Source organism: Metopolophium dirhodum, chromosome 9, assembly GCF_019925205.1.
Source record: "Metopolophium dirhodum isolate CAU chromosome 9, ASM1992520v1, whole genome shotgun sequence".
In the NCBI taxonomy this organism is placed as follows: domain Eukaryota; kingdom Metazoa; phylum Arthropoda; class Insecta; order Hemiptera; family Aphididae; genus Metopolophium; species Metopolophium dirhodum.
Window position 1 is genome coordinate 15,095,472 of NC_083568.1, and position 16,246 is coordinate 15,111,717.

The 16,246-nt window shown below is 32.3% G+C and overlaps 1 protein-coding gene across 13 annotated transcripts in view; it reads left to right on the forward strand.

Annotated features, from left to right (window-relative positions):
- LOC132951880 (uncharacterized) overlaps positions 1 to 16,246 on the forward strand; it is a 278,489-nt gene that overhangs the window by 236,386 nt on the left and 25,857 nt on the right. For 4 of the 13 annotated variants that reach the window (XM_061023904.1, XM_061023905.1, XM_061023906.1 and 1 more), the window contains 3 exons: positions 4,228 to 4,407; positions 10,914 to 11,366; positions 14,264 to 14,326. In XM_061023904.1, coding sequence (XP_060879887.1) covers positions 4,228 to 4,407; positions 10,914 to 11,366; positions 14,264 to 14,326 — 696 coding nt within the window. Of the gene's footprint in view, positions 1 to 4,227; positions 4,408 to 10,913; positions 11,367 to 12,677; positions 12,831 to 14,263; positions 14,327 to 16,246 lie in introns of all 13 variants that reach the window. The other 9 variants (XM_061023907.1, XM_061023908.1, XM_061023909.1 and 6 more) reach the window with 5 other exon arrangements.

A 16,246-nucleotide genomic window follows, 5' to 3' on the forward strand; every position in this document is an offset into this window, starting at 1 on the left:
CTCCTTCGCATTACATTATCATCATACTGTTATAAATTATAATCTCTTATGTAGTATAATATCATAAAAAAAGAATCCAACTGAATAATAAACAAGATTTTTTACATTGTTAATAATTCAAGCGTATAATATGAAGTAAATGACAAATATAATAATTTTCTATACCAGGTAACGTAAACCTATTTCGCGCATTCTACAAAATACCTACCTAATCGTTTCAAGTAACATAGCAAATATGAACAACTAGGAAAACATATAATATTAATAACAATCATTAATTATTAGGTACCTACACATATATTGGCTAAAATCATATAGCAACATTTTAATTGAGTAAAATTCCTATTACCATAATTAATTACGATACCAGGGACATGTATTTTAAATAATATCCAAACATATTTTGCTGCATAGTAAACTTAAAAATCTAGTTAACAAAAAAAAATAATTTATTTTTGTTATTTATCAAATTAATGTATAATACTTCTAAAACATTTTTTTTTATTCAGATGTTTAGTTATTAATTTTCTTGGTTCTTTAGAAAATGTACACATCAAAGAACCTTGAAAATTACTCTTTATTTATAGAAATTAGTTAAAAATAACAAATCCATCGAGCTGTACAGAATATTCCTTGGACAATTTATATTTGTGCTGTTTATTTTAAACACTAGACCATTGAAAAAACATTAAACTTAACTCCAAGGTGTCTCGCACTTTAACGCCTGCTCACATGTTATTAACACATATTTCCTAGAATTTATAAGAGACTAGTAAAAACGTCTGTCCGAAAATTCTCATTTTGGTGCTTAATATTTTTATTAGCAAACTTTTTTCTGACGATTTGTTGTCTATATTGTCATAAACTTTTTTTAAAATTACAATACGTAAAGAATAGTAATGTCCATCTTATTAATAATTATTATTATTTTTATCATTTACGTGTAACATTGTTTGTCTTTTTTTTTCAATAAAACCCTTTCCGGGAATAATATTATTATTATTATTACGATTTTTTGCATCGAATCGTTGTCGTGGTCTTAACTGTTACGATTGCTGCATCTCGAATTTAATTTTAATTTCTAAGGCAACGTATAATATTATAATAGCCGTGTTCTTATAACTATGTATTTCCGCATAAGCGCCGCGTTGGACGTCGTCGTATAATATTATAATATAGAGATCAGACGCACATATGCCACTTACGGGAAAATATCGATTTTTTTTTCCTACTCCTTGGCCGCTCACGTAATTGGGCCAAGAGAGGGAGGCGCCAGAGTGACGGGGCAAATATACACCACCTGTGCACTATAGTATTTCGGTGCCGATATGATTTCGCGGCACGGCGCCGGCTAATAATAATAATAATAATAATAATTGTATCACAGGTAAACAATTTAATAGGCGCTGAAATGCTAATAAACCCACAGCCGCTGGTGCAAATATGCGTGGCGGCAGGTATAAGTTATGCACAGAATCTCGTACGACGATTAATACAATTTATTACAACGTATAAACATACACGCGTTATACGTCTTTAGAACGTTATATATATATTACTATGGTTTATTACCAACGGCGGTATAATAACACTTTAAAAAGCGCGCACATCGAAAATTATACATAATACTTAAAACGCGCATACTTCACAAAGAATGTCGAGGAGTCTGATCGTGTACAACACTGTCTCTACCTATATACGAAACGGTGGGTAGTGTGGGTACATTAAGCTCTTATAATAATAATATACACAACGTGTGCATGTATCGTGCACAAAAGTTTTAATAGAAAATCTGTAATATTTTTATCCTGTGCGCAAGGTGTTGCGAAAGTTTTAATCAAACTTTTAGTATGTTATAGCTCAAAACATCGTGTGAGACTGATTCAATACGATAGACTTCCTATCCACAGTGATTCTAACAAACTCGATAACACCACCCAAAAAAACTGAATTAAATCACAGCCATGGAAATATATATATTTTTTAAATTTCATATAGGTACGTATACTAAGTAATCTCGTTGTCGAAACCGTACAGTTCAAAACACTATTTGTCGTACGATATTTTTTCGTCCAACACGTGATGTGTTATTATGAAAACCATCGTTTGTGTAAATATGCTCGAAAATGTTTAGTTTGCTCTGACGTAAAATGTTTTAAACATTTTTATGTGGGATCTCGATTATACTCGTACCGTTTAATTTCTGATGAAATATCAAAAAACACGAATAAACGTTAACTAAATATATAATAATATAGTTATTCAAAATATTAGTCTTCGTCAATTCCATCCGCGACGTCTATAAGTCAATAATTCGTTTCGATTTCGTAAAAATTGCCTACCTAACGCATAACAATCAAATCAAATAATATAAAATTATTATAATTATGAACTATTCGGTCTAAACTTAAAAATATGTTTTTTTTCGATATTACTTTCATATGGATCATTTTTCAAAATAAAGTAGGAATTTTTTTCCGACCGGATAAGTTATATGCGATGAGCCACATGATTATGTTTAAATCGAAAATAAAATTAATTCCACGTACTACGATTCAGTTCCACGCAAATAAGATGAATATCAAATGGGATCATGATAATCTTCCACCTTTGACCTTTGATGAAAACGCATATACATAAAAGTTCGATTTTTAAAATATAAAAAAATAACGGTAAAAGCAGACTATGCAATTCGTTATTTTAAAACGCGAGTACCTATAATAGGTGTTATAGGAAAATGAATTGAAAAAACATATTTATGATAAAATTGTATTTGGTTCTCACTTCTCATTCAATCAATTTTATGTTTAAAGATATACTATTGTTCATAAGTCAAAACTGCTGAAAAACAGACCTGTCTGAATAGTTTGAATCAAAATTAGTTTTTCATTAAAAAATATGCATATATAATTATATACAAGACTGTCCATGCACGTACAGGGAAATTTAAACATTAGAAATTATCCGGTAAATGTGTAGTTATACCGACTAATTGAATGTTCACTAAATCTGTGAATATTATAATGGTATAACGTAGGTCACAGATCAGGTAATTATTTAAAGTGGGTTTTTTCGATCGATTTTCATATCGTTCTGCCCATCTTCAACACATTGAGTACTCAACTCTCAGTGTTTCAAGCGCGTTTCTCGTGTGGCCATGTCAAAACTAAACCAATGACTGAGTCGGTTTCTCGTGACAATAATATAACCTTATCGCCCACTCCACCATAAATAAACTAAAAATTGAAATTAAATTAAAACTTATCTCTAGTGCAAACGATACAAAACTAATTTTTATTCGGTTAATTTTTTATTGGCTCTATCCTCTTTTGGAAATCCTGGTTGTCATCCACTATCATCTCACATTTTTTTTAACCTTTGATCTCAAAGCAAAAAAACCCGGCATCTATGGTCATTAATTATATAGTTAAGGAATTAATATATAGTAATTTACAAATATACAAAGGTCTATGAATAAGTACTTCATTCAAAGTAATCAGGAAGTTGACATTATTAATTATAATGCTAATTCTAAGTAGCTATAAGAGCTAGTGATATGATATCCATATTTTTTTTTCTTGAGTCTTAAAGGTTTGTTGTTTTTAAGAAGTATAATAGCTTGGTGTTGTCCTCGGTTTGTAGTCCTAGTGCAGTGTCAAGGATCAGATCTACGCTCGTTTTTGAGATATTTGGTTATAATATGTTCACAGTAATTTTAACACCGCAGACTTGACATATGGGGGCTTCTTCCTTTGCCATTAGGTAACCGTGTGTAAGTCACGTAAGTCCAATCTTCATTCGGCTTAGTATCGATTCTTCTTTCCGTTAAAGATAGCTATTTATCCACCTGTTTGTAGTTCTTTTAACGGTGTTTAGTTCGGTGGTTTGTTATGCTTCCGTATACAGAGCCATTGATTGTTGGTCATCTCTTTTATATGCTTTTTCAAGCAGGTAAGCCACCGGTATTAGCGTTATTACCGCATTTTTGGTGACAATTTTGGCCTGTTAGTCGGTTAGCTTGTATTTCATTTGATGCCCGTATGTCCGGAATACGGGTATGAGAGTAATATTTGTTTGTTTTTAGTTAAGGTTTCGTTTAATTTGTTCTGAATTTTTGTCGCGATGTCTTCGGATTTGAATTGGTTTTTTATGCTATTGAGGATATCACGGGTTAATAAACTATACTATTACTATTATATTAATATAATGAGACTCGTGATTTTGCAGGGCACACCAGACAAGGTCTCAAGTGTCGGGTGTGCAAGATGAACGTGCACTTGGACTGCCAGGAGAAAGTCACCACCCGGTGTCAGGTGAAGTCACGGCTGTTGCGCCGACAGAAGTCTACGTCGGAGATCGAGACGAAGATGGCGGCAATGAACGTGGCGGGCCGCGACGACGATGAAGGTAAGCCGGAACATTGCTTTCGTACACATCCCATACAATGATAATATAATAAACTATACACAATAATAATGGTATTATTATGATATTATTGCAATAATTATTATCATGAAGTTATATTATATTATTATATTGGCCATGTCTCGTACCGAAATAATATTACAGGACGCACGTATGGTGATTATACGACACACGCGCATGTTATAACCGCCTAATATAATATGCATCTACATCGTGTGTCTGGATGACATATTTTCTGATATCTATATTAAATGTAATCAATAATTTAAGCGTGAAATCTTAAAAAATCTTCAAGATTCACGTCACCAATATAATATTAATTCAGTCATTGGACGACAATGTTTTTTTTTTTTTTTTTTAATATCACATAAAAGCGAACTGCGGTGCGTCGTTAAGCGTTCTCGGTGCTTTCAGATTTAAAATAATATAAAACTTTCACATGGCACTTACATGCGTGTGTGTGTGTATAACGCTTATACAGTGTATGATGTCCGTATAATATCATATATACTACGCGTATATATATATGCTATATACGTTCAAGAATACTCACCATCAAATGTACATATTATTATAACTATAATATATATATACCCCACTCGCAAAACAGTGAAGTGTTATTATTTTTATTTTCATTTTTTTCGTTATTATTATTATTATTTAATACTTATTATTACTAAAAAATTCAGCTTTCCAAAGTCGTTGTGTACATACAATTTATGTGTACATATACGTTTTATACGTAGTAGGGTTGTAAATAACGATGAAATATATATATATATATTATTCTTACGGACTTTTTATCATTTTTATCCTGTTTTTTTATTTTTATTTTTGGTGTATAAAATCCATGCACGCTGTTCGGTTTGATTGATGTGTTTATATATATATTTATTTTATATTTTAAACGTCTAATTGTTTATTTCCTCATTTCATATATATTTTAAAAAATACTTATTACCCATAGGTACCTACGTTCACTGTACAGAGTAACTATACATTTCTATCGTTCGTCGTGTTAATCAGACGTAGGTTGTGTGTTTACTGTTTACCTATAATAATTTCATTATATCATTATACCTATCAGCACGACGATCTACCACCGTACACACTTAACCGAATGCCCAAAGTGTTAATATCATATTAATCATATTAGTAAATAAAGTAATTATTGTGGTAGTATATATTATAAATAATGTAATATTGCTTTGCGTACTAATAAAATACGAAATATATATTTTATAGTAATATATATAGTATTACACACCCATAGACGGTTCGTTGTGGGGTGGCGTCGACCGTGTACGTTTTGCATATTATACAGCACACTAATAATATTATAAACTACCCGTTTTCCACTGTCCACCCGCGTGTACGATATATTGTCGTACCACCCACAACTCCATATACAGGCCACTGTCACCACTGGTCGTGTTCATGGGATGCGATCACGATGGTGGCACGTGGCGTGTGAGTATGAAATGTTCAGTGGCGATGCAAGAGTATATATATTATTATTATTTTTTTTTTCAAAGCATCGATCTCGCGACGACAATTATTGTTTTGTCATAATTGTATCTACATCTGACAATAACTATTATATTCTCAAACGTTCATAATATACGTCACATCCAAAACGAATGACGTGTTACGATAAAAATCTAAACGCTCACGACGAACATACATTTGCACCGCCACTGCTTGTCATATCCCGCACACGGTAAATTGTTTAGCATTCACGACACTTTTCGTAAAAATCGGTTATTTCCTCCCTTCTCTTAACGTCTGCAAACGTATCCGATACATTTATCGAGAGATCTGCAGTTTATTTATTTTTTTTTTTTACCAAACAATATTCGTTAATTAAAACTGAAAACGGTTTAGATTATGCGCTTGAATTTAAATCCAACACTTAGATGACCCGTCGTCGCGTCACGGAATTATTTGAAAACAAACAGATGGCGCAAAGTTTGCACAAACTACAAAACTATAATATTATTATGTGTATATATATATATATATATTTGTGTGTGTTTAGTTGTATATTATTATAATACTCGTCCCATTGCCGTCATCGTCCTTGGCGCGTCCTACTCTAAATAACACACAGATTGACCCGTTCAGAGACGGGTGGCATGATGGGAAGGACTACGTACTCTCAGCTTCTGTTTCTGTAACTCTATCGATCACTATATTATTAAAGTTATCTTAGCTAATAATATTAATTCTCCGATGTTGTAGGGATATAAAATTCGTACCAATATATTATAGCTTTAAACTAAACACTGGTGACTTGTTTGTTTTTATTTTACGATTTTTCTCATGATAAACGCTAAATAATTCAACAAATTATAAGACTAGTTAACAATTTTATTTAAGTAAAATTTTCAAAACATCGTAGACATAAACTATACGAAAGTCTACTATTTGCATATTCTGAAACTTATAACATTCTCACTCCGTTCGAGACTTCAAAGCAAACAATAGCATTTTCATAAAACATTGATGTTATTTTTAACAGATAATTACATATTTAAAATTAATATGAATCCGTCCACTACTTGACTTAAAAAAAATCATTCGACAACTTGACACATTACAGTCGGTTTATATTGTAATAACTATAAACTATTGTGTACTTATTTACTATTTGAACGACATTGTGAATTAAAACCAAAATGTCAGTAATATTTCCAAGTCAGTATAGATGATTATGATTAAGTCAAGTAGGGGCGTATGGGCACTAAAAATGTTTTATTTCTTAAATACGATGATGAACTTATCGTATACAAAATAAATTTGAACTATAAAATTCGCTGAAATGTCTAAATCAAATATAGATACATGATATTATTGGCTTCAGGTCTCTTAAGTACTATGAAATGAAAAAAAAAAGGAATAAAAGAATAAAATGCAAAAACGAATTCAAATAATATGCACCAAATGAGGTTGTGACTATCATTCTTGAGTTCCATATTAGTTTTTCATTTTGTCATTGATTATTTATTTCATATTAATTTCTATCACAAAATGAATAGTTTTTGCTTCATTGTTAAAAGTATTATTACGTTCATATTTATTGTACTTACCTTTTTACTTCATTGATTACACAGACATCTGCCATGAGTTCCTTTTTTATGTAAATAAGCAACTATATTAAATAAATCAGTTTTTAGAATAAATAATAATTATTAAATATAATATTATCTACCTACGTGAAATTATTGTTTTATAGATTTACTAAACATGCATTATTACTGTTATGTAATGTATTTCACTAATATCCAATGGATAATATAATTTAAAATTTCTATTAACAAATTTTCATATATTATAATAATAAAAATGACATGTTACCCGGAAAATCAAAAACCATCAAACAATAAGGATATTTTAGTAATTAATGGTTTGACGTGAATACGTGCAGATTATAAATTCAAACAAAAGAAATACATTTTGATGGGTTTTCAAAATTCAATAAATCACAATTAGGTTATAGTTAATTTTACACATCGTAACAATATAATACGACGTGGCAAGATATTTGAGAGTATTATATTATTATTCAACCAATTTTGTTGACCTAACACAATACGATAATTCATGCGATTCAAAAACGATTAATTCATAATTCAGTTATTATTCCTTGAGAAATAATTTAGGTACAATGTGAGAATATCCCAACAAATCATAATATTGTTAAGAAAATAATTAATGTACTTAATGACGTGCGTTTAATCGTACAAGCACGAAGTCGTATGTATATAATTTGTATTATTATATGCTTCTCACCATTCCATTAATTTCACTTTCCATCTAGCTGTTCGGTGCTGAATAAATACAGACGTATTATAATTTGTTAACCTGAGACGTTTATTGAAATTCCTTGCTTTGATAAATATTTGAGTTCCTAGAAAATGAGATTGCACTGTCGAATTTCGCTGAAATAAAAACGAAATGTTGTGGAGGGGTATGTGTTATGTTGTAGATATTATATCTGTTTGTTTTTAAGTACATGCGTGTTTGCGACGATGGAATTAATTTTTATTTTCTCTTATAAAATTTTAAATATTGAAAAGGAAGTAAAAAAAAAACGATTTAAAGCCAAGCCAATTCCGGCACAGCGCGCCATAATGTAATAACGATAAATCATATAAATGTATGTTCTATAAAATAATAAAATCTATAAAAAAAAGTTACTTTCATTACGATGTACATCAACCTATATACATACAACCCGTAGTACAGTAATAAATAGTTACATTAGATGAGACAATTTTTAATTTATAAATAACCTAGAAATAATTATTTGTTTTTGGTAAATGATAAATATGTTGAATTTCCACAAATAATTTTACTCTCATTCCAACTATTTAATTTTAATTAAATTGTTTAAAAAATATTCACTTAATTCCAACTTTAACACCATACAAAATACGTTTTACAAAGTTATAGACAAAAACTATAAATGTCTTGAAACAATTCATGAGTTACACTTGTTAACAAATCCGATTACTATTTAGTGTATATTATTATTTTCACAGATGAAATAAAATATAAATAGATCATAATATTCATCATCATCAATTATTATAGTCACTATTTTCATGTAGGTAACAAGATACTGTTCAATATACCAAAGGTTAGGTACCACATAAAACAACATAGTTTATGCTGAAATAATCAAAATATATAATATATCGATACTACAAGATACATCGATACACTTTAAGCTAAATGATATGTAAAGACGACATGTCTTGTAGTAATTGTTTACAACCACAACGCATTAAAGGAACTGTGCATTTCGGTTCACCATTTCAATAATATTTACAATATTTAGATCACGTATGAGTCGAGGTAGACTCTAATGGCGCTCACACATAATACGTAGATGGTAAATCTTGTATAAATTCCATGATAAAATTCGTATATTATTCTATTCTTAACCACTCTTTAAATTGTGGTATAATTTATTCTATAGAACAATGTAATAGTGTAAGTTAGAATAGTTAATCTAAGATCTATATGGTTTAAAATTATTAACGACTGAAAAGAATGATGCCACATTAATGTAGATACAAATAATATAATGTCATACTAAAATATTAATAATATAGATTTTCAATATAAAATACATCTAATTTACATGTTGGTAATTAGTAGAGTTGTTCAAGTAATTTTTTATCTATATATTCAATCGACATTATTTGTAATATTTAATACCTACATTCTCATCGCCCATTTATCAGAAACACATTCCCAGTATTCTATCGAAATATCCACGTGTTTATTGTTTGTTGCAATAAATATGCATTGTTTATTGCAACAAATATTTTATTGTTTTTCACAGAAAATTATTTGCACCTATGATAAATTAAAAATATTTTAAGCGTACAATTAGTTATTTACATCGTATTACATAATTTTTTAAGACATTTACTTTTATTATGATATTACGAATAAGATTAATATACTGTATTATAGGTAGATACTCTATTCAGGATAAGAAAGGTACCGGGCGGCAACTGGTTTTCGTCCGGAGGCGGTGAGATGCTTCTCCCACCACGGCAACCACCTGGTTCGGCATTCGGAACGCCCGGTACCTTTCTTATTCTGAATAGAGTGTTACAGATATTTTATATTTTTGGTGAATGTATTCTGTATGATTACCTACTTCAAAACGTGTAGTCTATGTGAATAAGGAATAATGGCAATATTAATAACTACCTAATTTGTACGTTTAAAATATTGTTTGTCTTTTACTATTCACATAGTTTTTGGTGACCTACATAATACAAGTGTAACTGCACAGGATATATTTGTGGACAACGGTCATAATAATAGGTACATCAGTCGTAAATTCGAAAATATGTTTGCAATATTATGACTACAATACTGCATTATCGATGTAATATATACATGCATAGGTATCATAGCTCCGTCATAATATGACCATAATATAATGATAATATTGTGTGTTATCATCGTATAATGTGATTTTGACCACCGAATCGCACGACTTGCTACACGACCATAGAGCTCTGCAATGAACGATATTTTGTTTTACAATTTTGAACGCATTGTATATATGTATATATATATAATAATAATAATAATGTAAAATATATCATGTTCGACGTTTATGAGTTTGCTTTTTACGAGTGTTTCGATTGTGAACCTATATATATATTATACACGGAGTGGTGTGAACATTTGCACAAAAAAAAACATTTTTGCAAAATTTGATTTTGATTTTTTTTTTTATGATTTTATTTTCGTTTGAATTCATATACGTAATATATATACGTGTGCGTGCGTGTGTGTAGGTGTGTCAAAACACACGCGCGCACACACTCACACACGTATATATAATATATGTATATGTATATGCGTGTATATTATGTATTGTTTCGTCGTCGTGGACGTGTGTGGTGTGCCTATTTTTTTTTTTTTTTTTGTTCTTTTTTCTCTACCCGTATGCGCAGTAATTCCCGGTGCGGACGGCGGCGGTGGTGTTGGCGGTGCCGGCGTTGGTGGTGCTGGTGGAGGAGGTGGTGGTGGTGGAGGTGGCGTTGGAGGTGGTGGAAGTGGCGGCGGTGGGGGCAGTGGTGCAAGCGGCGGCCTCCAGCTGCAACTGGACGGCGCGGGACAACCGGTCGACCAGGTGTACCAGGTGTTGAAGCAGGCCGGCGAGATCCGCACGTCGCCCAGACCGGGCGGCGGGCCTTCCGGTTCACGGCAGCAACAACAGATGGCCGTCGGCGGGCCGCCCACTGAACCACTGCCCAGATCGTCGCCATCGCAGCAGCAACAGCAGCAGCAGCAACAACAGCAACAGCAGCAGCAGCACCCGCAGCAGCACCTGCAGCACCCGAACAGTTTAGGTAGACCGGGAACCACGCTGAACGTCACGTCGCCGCCAATCGCGTCCAGCTCAGGTCTGCACGGCTGTGTGTGTGTGCGAGTGTGTGTGTGAGTGTGTGTGTGCGTTTGCGTGTGCGTGCGTGTGCGTTTACACGTCCGCACACGTAACGAATCGACAAGTCGTTTTTGTTGATGTTGTTGTTGTTGTTGTTGTTGTTGTTAGAGTGGACTTGATCCCCGTATTTTTTTTTGCATGCATTTGTCTCGTAACACATTTTTTGTCGTCTCTATCTCTCTCTCTCTCTCTCTCTCTGTCTGTCTGTTTGTATCTTTCTCTCTCTATCTATCTAGATCTGCACTATGTAGACACACTGTCATCTGTCTTCAATAATATAATTTGACGTATTATTTATTATTATAGTGTCGGGCGGCGCGTCCGGAGGATTGAGGCGATTGCACGTGTTTAAACCGTCGATTCATCCGGACACGCCACCCGCGCTTATGATAATATACACAATATAATATAATAATAATAATATATTTTAATTGTATGTACCTACAACTATCGTATACGCGAACGAAATGAATAATAATAATTGAGACGTCCATCGATGACGACCGGAAAACCGAAATTTACCGATTTTGTTTTTGACCACTTACACTACCGCCCGAACGTCCATCGCACACGGAGGTATACGATAATAATATTGTGTAGTAGGTACATGTGTCATCATATTATATTATTATAATTTATTTTATTGTTCGACGTTTGTCACGATATTAATAATATTAATATAATATCTTCGCTTATTGTCGCTGTAAATAACATATACGACGGTGGCGTGTCGCGCTTACTATTATTACTATTGTTATTATGTTGATGTTTTGTGAACGTTGCATGTTAACGCTTCTCGACTTTGGGCAAGCTGAACTCTTTTATTTACTATTACAAATAATATTATCATCTTTAATTATTTTGATAAAGCATAATTATTTAATACTTTTTATGATTCCGAATACATATATATACCTACATTTATATGCGTTTAAATAAATATATATAAATATATTATCTACGGGAGTTTATAGTTCATAATTATGTATGTATGTATTTGTATATATATATATATATATATAAATATGTATATACCTATACGATAATATATATATATATATATGCACCCTTCTCTTCGAGAAGTGTATATTATAACCAATAGGTATTATCATTACTATATTGTTATTGTTTTATTTATTATTTTGGCTTTTAATTGGCCGGGTACCTCAGATGGCACTGATAATAGTGTGCCTATTATAATTAAAAAACAAAAAAGCCATTCGAAAAATTGCGAATTTCTCATGTCGCGATCGTGATTGTCCTATCCTAGCGGAATCACACGTCGTCGGCACGTCTTCGGCCTCCTGCAGACTTCCGGAATCGGCAGCACCCAGAAGGCGGAGACTGTTCGGCGGCGTCAAGAGCTTTACCATGTTCGGTGGCAGGTCCCAAACACAAGGCCGATCGATATCGTTACCCGAAAGTACGAATTTATATCATTTTGTTTCTTCTGAGCGCAAAATTCTTTTTTTTTATTATTATTTTATTTTATTATAATATTTTTACACATATACACTTCAAAACCATTTATGATTACTATTCTTTTTTTCAATTATTTTATTTATTTTTATTTATTTATTTTTTATTTTTATTTTTTTTTTGTTTTTTTCTCTTTCTTCACTCGTCGTTACCTGTCGCGTACACAGAACAGGTTAAGTACGCGGCGGGTACGAGACCGTTTGGACAACCCCTAGTGTTACCCAGTCAACCCCCAGACGGAGACCTGCAACAGCCAGTAGACCTTCAGCTGCAATCCGGACACAGACGGAGCTTGATGGCCGGCGCCGTTATGGCAGCCAAGAAGAATTTAACTTTTAAAAAATAACGATTTTCGACCACTCGTTCTCAGAAAATCTTCCTCCACCACCTCCCATCAATCTATAAGCCCACGCCCGTCACCTATTTTATCCCTTCAAATTACTCCATTATAATATAAAGCGAGTTATTTGATTTCGAATTTTTAGACTTTAAGACAAAACGACGATATTCCTATACCTAATGGTAGATTCACAATAATATAGATAGGTACCCGCCTAATATTATAGTTTAAAATAAATTACATTATATTGTAGGCATAGATGACGATGTCCGAGAAACGCGCGTCGAACCTTATTCTTTATTACGCCTCCCTTGCCTAACCGTAGACATGTTTTTATTGACATAATTTTATCGCGTAGGTACATAAATTTCTAGTAGGTACACTTATTTTTTCTGAGCTCTACCATTAAATAGACGCGTGTCAGCTGTGTCGTCTGTTTTAAAATAACTGACATTGATTAAAAACAAAAACTATAATAATTGTGTATGTCCTACAAACTTTTGCAACCCCACCCCCAACTCCACAAGCCTGCGCTTTTTATTCTTCTATAAATTATTATGTTTCATTACTTATTCTTCTTCCAATACTATTAGTCAACGCTATATATATATATATATATATATATTGCTCTTTTAATAACCTTATTTGTTAACACGTAGTATGTAATATACGATACGATGGCTGTGATCGTTAAAGTTGTCACAAAATACGTATTACGACGAATACTTTCCAATATTTACTTATTATATCTGTTATATTATATATTATACAAATGTCGTTGCACGGTAGCTTTTTCTCGTTTTCATTATCTGTAAAACAATATTTCACATTATATAATAATAATATTACAATATAAGAGCATGACGTACTGACCCCCCCCCCCTCCCCAGCTCCTCCTTAAGATAAAAAAAAATGTAATTTCATCGATATTATACTGCAAATCCCCGTTTACTAAGCTTGTTATTATATTAATTAAACTTTATTCTTTTATAAATCACCATTGTTATACCGTGTTTTTGTTTTTTTCTATATACAAGGCCAGACCACCTGCTATACTCAGGGACAAGACAAGCATTTTTGGACTCGATCAGTCCCTACCGGTCTGTACTTAGCAACCACTCAAAACAATTTAGTCTGATGATAGTCGTAGTAGAATATAATACATGCAGGTGTTTGCACCGTTTAGAACGATCCATTCATGTGCACCGACACGAGTATTGTTGTAGGACAGTTTCGTGAATAGAAAAATCATTGGACAATATCATTGTTATATTGTATTGCTTGAAGAACGTCCTCGTCACTTTCGGAAACTTTCACCCAAATCCTGTAATTAAGGGTCAAAAAACTAGCTCATCCGATTGATAAATACATCATAATATATTATATACGTATATATTATTTATACGTTCGGTCGAAGTTTGAATAATTAAAAGGCCCATCAAAATGTCATGTGCACGTTTTCAAAACTACCAAAGGGATTTAAAAAAATTCAACTCATACATAATTCATCGACACAAACATTTTTGTAACCGAGCGACCCTCGTTATTGCACTCTGTCATAATACATATTATGGAGAGCCTCGTCGTTCGAGACTTTCCGGAGCGAATGCGCATAACGAAACGTCGAACACACACACGAGCTTGTAAAAAAATTCAACTCATATTCATCATTTGTACTTACCTACCTGCCTACCTACCGCATATTATGTGTATCATACTTTTATGTGCAAACATATTGTCGTCGTCGAAATGCTCGTTTAACACAATCGTATGTCATTGTAATTATTGTCCTTGATCGGCTTTCACCCGGTACGCATGTCGTCAGTGTACGGAATCCGCAAAGTCTGCGCCCTGTGGCTATCATATAGTTATTGTTCTGATGTCTTAGCAAAACTTCCATGTGCATGTGCGTGTCGTAGGGTGTAAACCAGTGGCGTAACTGGGTAAAAATCTTGAGAAGGGAGAAAAATAATGTGTTTCCTTGTAAAATCGATAAAAAAAAGGTGGATAAGTGGATGTCGCTCTGCTGTACAGTAGGTTACAAGTGGGTCACTGTAATGGATGGTGTTAAATTTGAATTCAATGATATAATATCATTGTATAAGAAAAACGATTCTGAGCGAAAACGGTCAGTCAGCCTATGATATTACCAAGTATATTTGATGATATTATTGTGAATAAAGTAATTTATATATAACCTATTTACGTGGAGCCTTGTATTAAATTTTCAATCCTTAACCATAAAAGTTAAACATTTTATACATTTTTAACTACAAAATAATTAATAAATTATAAATTTAATAAATAGTGTCAATAGTCTGCTTATAAAAAAAAATTGTGCCTATTTATTTTTAATATTTTTCAACTGCTATTAGAACGATATATCAGGAGCCTCAAGGATTTTTAATTTTTTTCATCTGCCTTTGAAACAATAACCTAGGAGCCTTCTATTACATTTTCAAGCTTTTTTACTCAACAGATAAAATTTTATTGATATTTATAGAAAAAAAAACTAAAAAAATTGAAAACTGACAATGTCCGTAAACAACTCAAAAAGAGTCAAAATATTCTCAATTTTATGGTGTATAGAAAATGCTAATGTAAACATTCAGTCGAAATTTCATGTCCCTACGGTCATTTGTTTTAGAGTTACACCAAAAACCAAAATCGATTTTCTCGAAAACAGATTTTGCGTAAAAATTCCCGTTTTTCCTTAATTTTTCTTTTGTTTTTCACGTCGCTTTTGAAAACTACTGGCTTTTGACCCCCCAAAGCACCAACTAGATTCACTTTCCTATCAGAAAAGTTACTGTTGAAGAAAATCCAAGCACTTTTACTGTCCTTAAAGGTGATAACAGACACAAAAATAAAAAAATTAAATTAAAAAAAAAAAAACACACACATCATTGTAAAATCAATACATTCATCGCTTCGCTCAGAATCTAAAATTCAAGTGGGCAAAGGATCTAGTCTCTTATGAAAAAAATATGAATATCTGGTAGAGTCTATAACATTAGTAT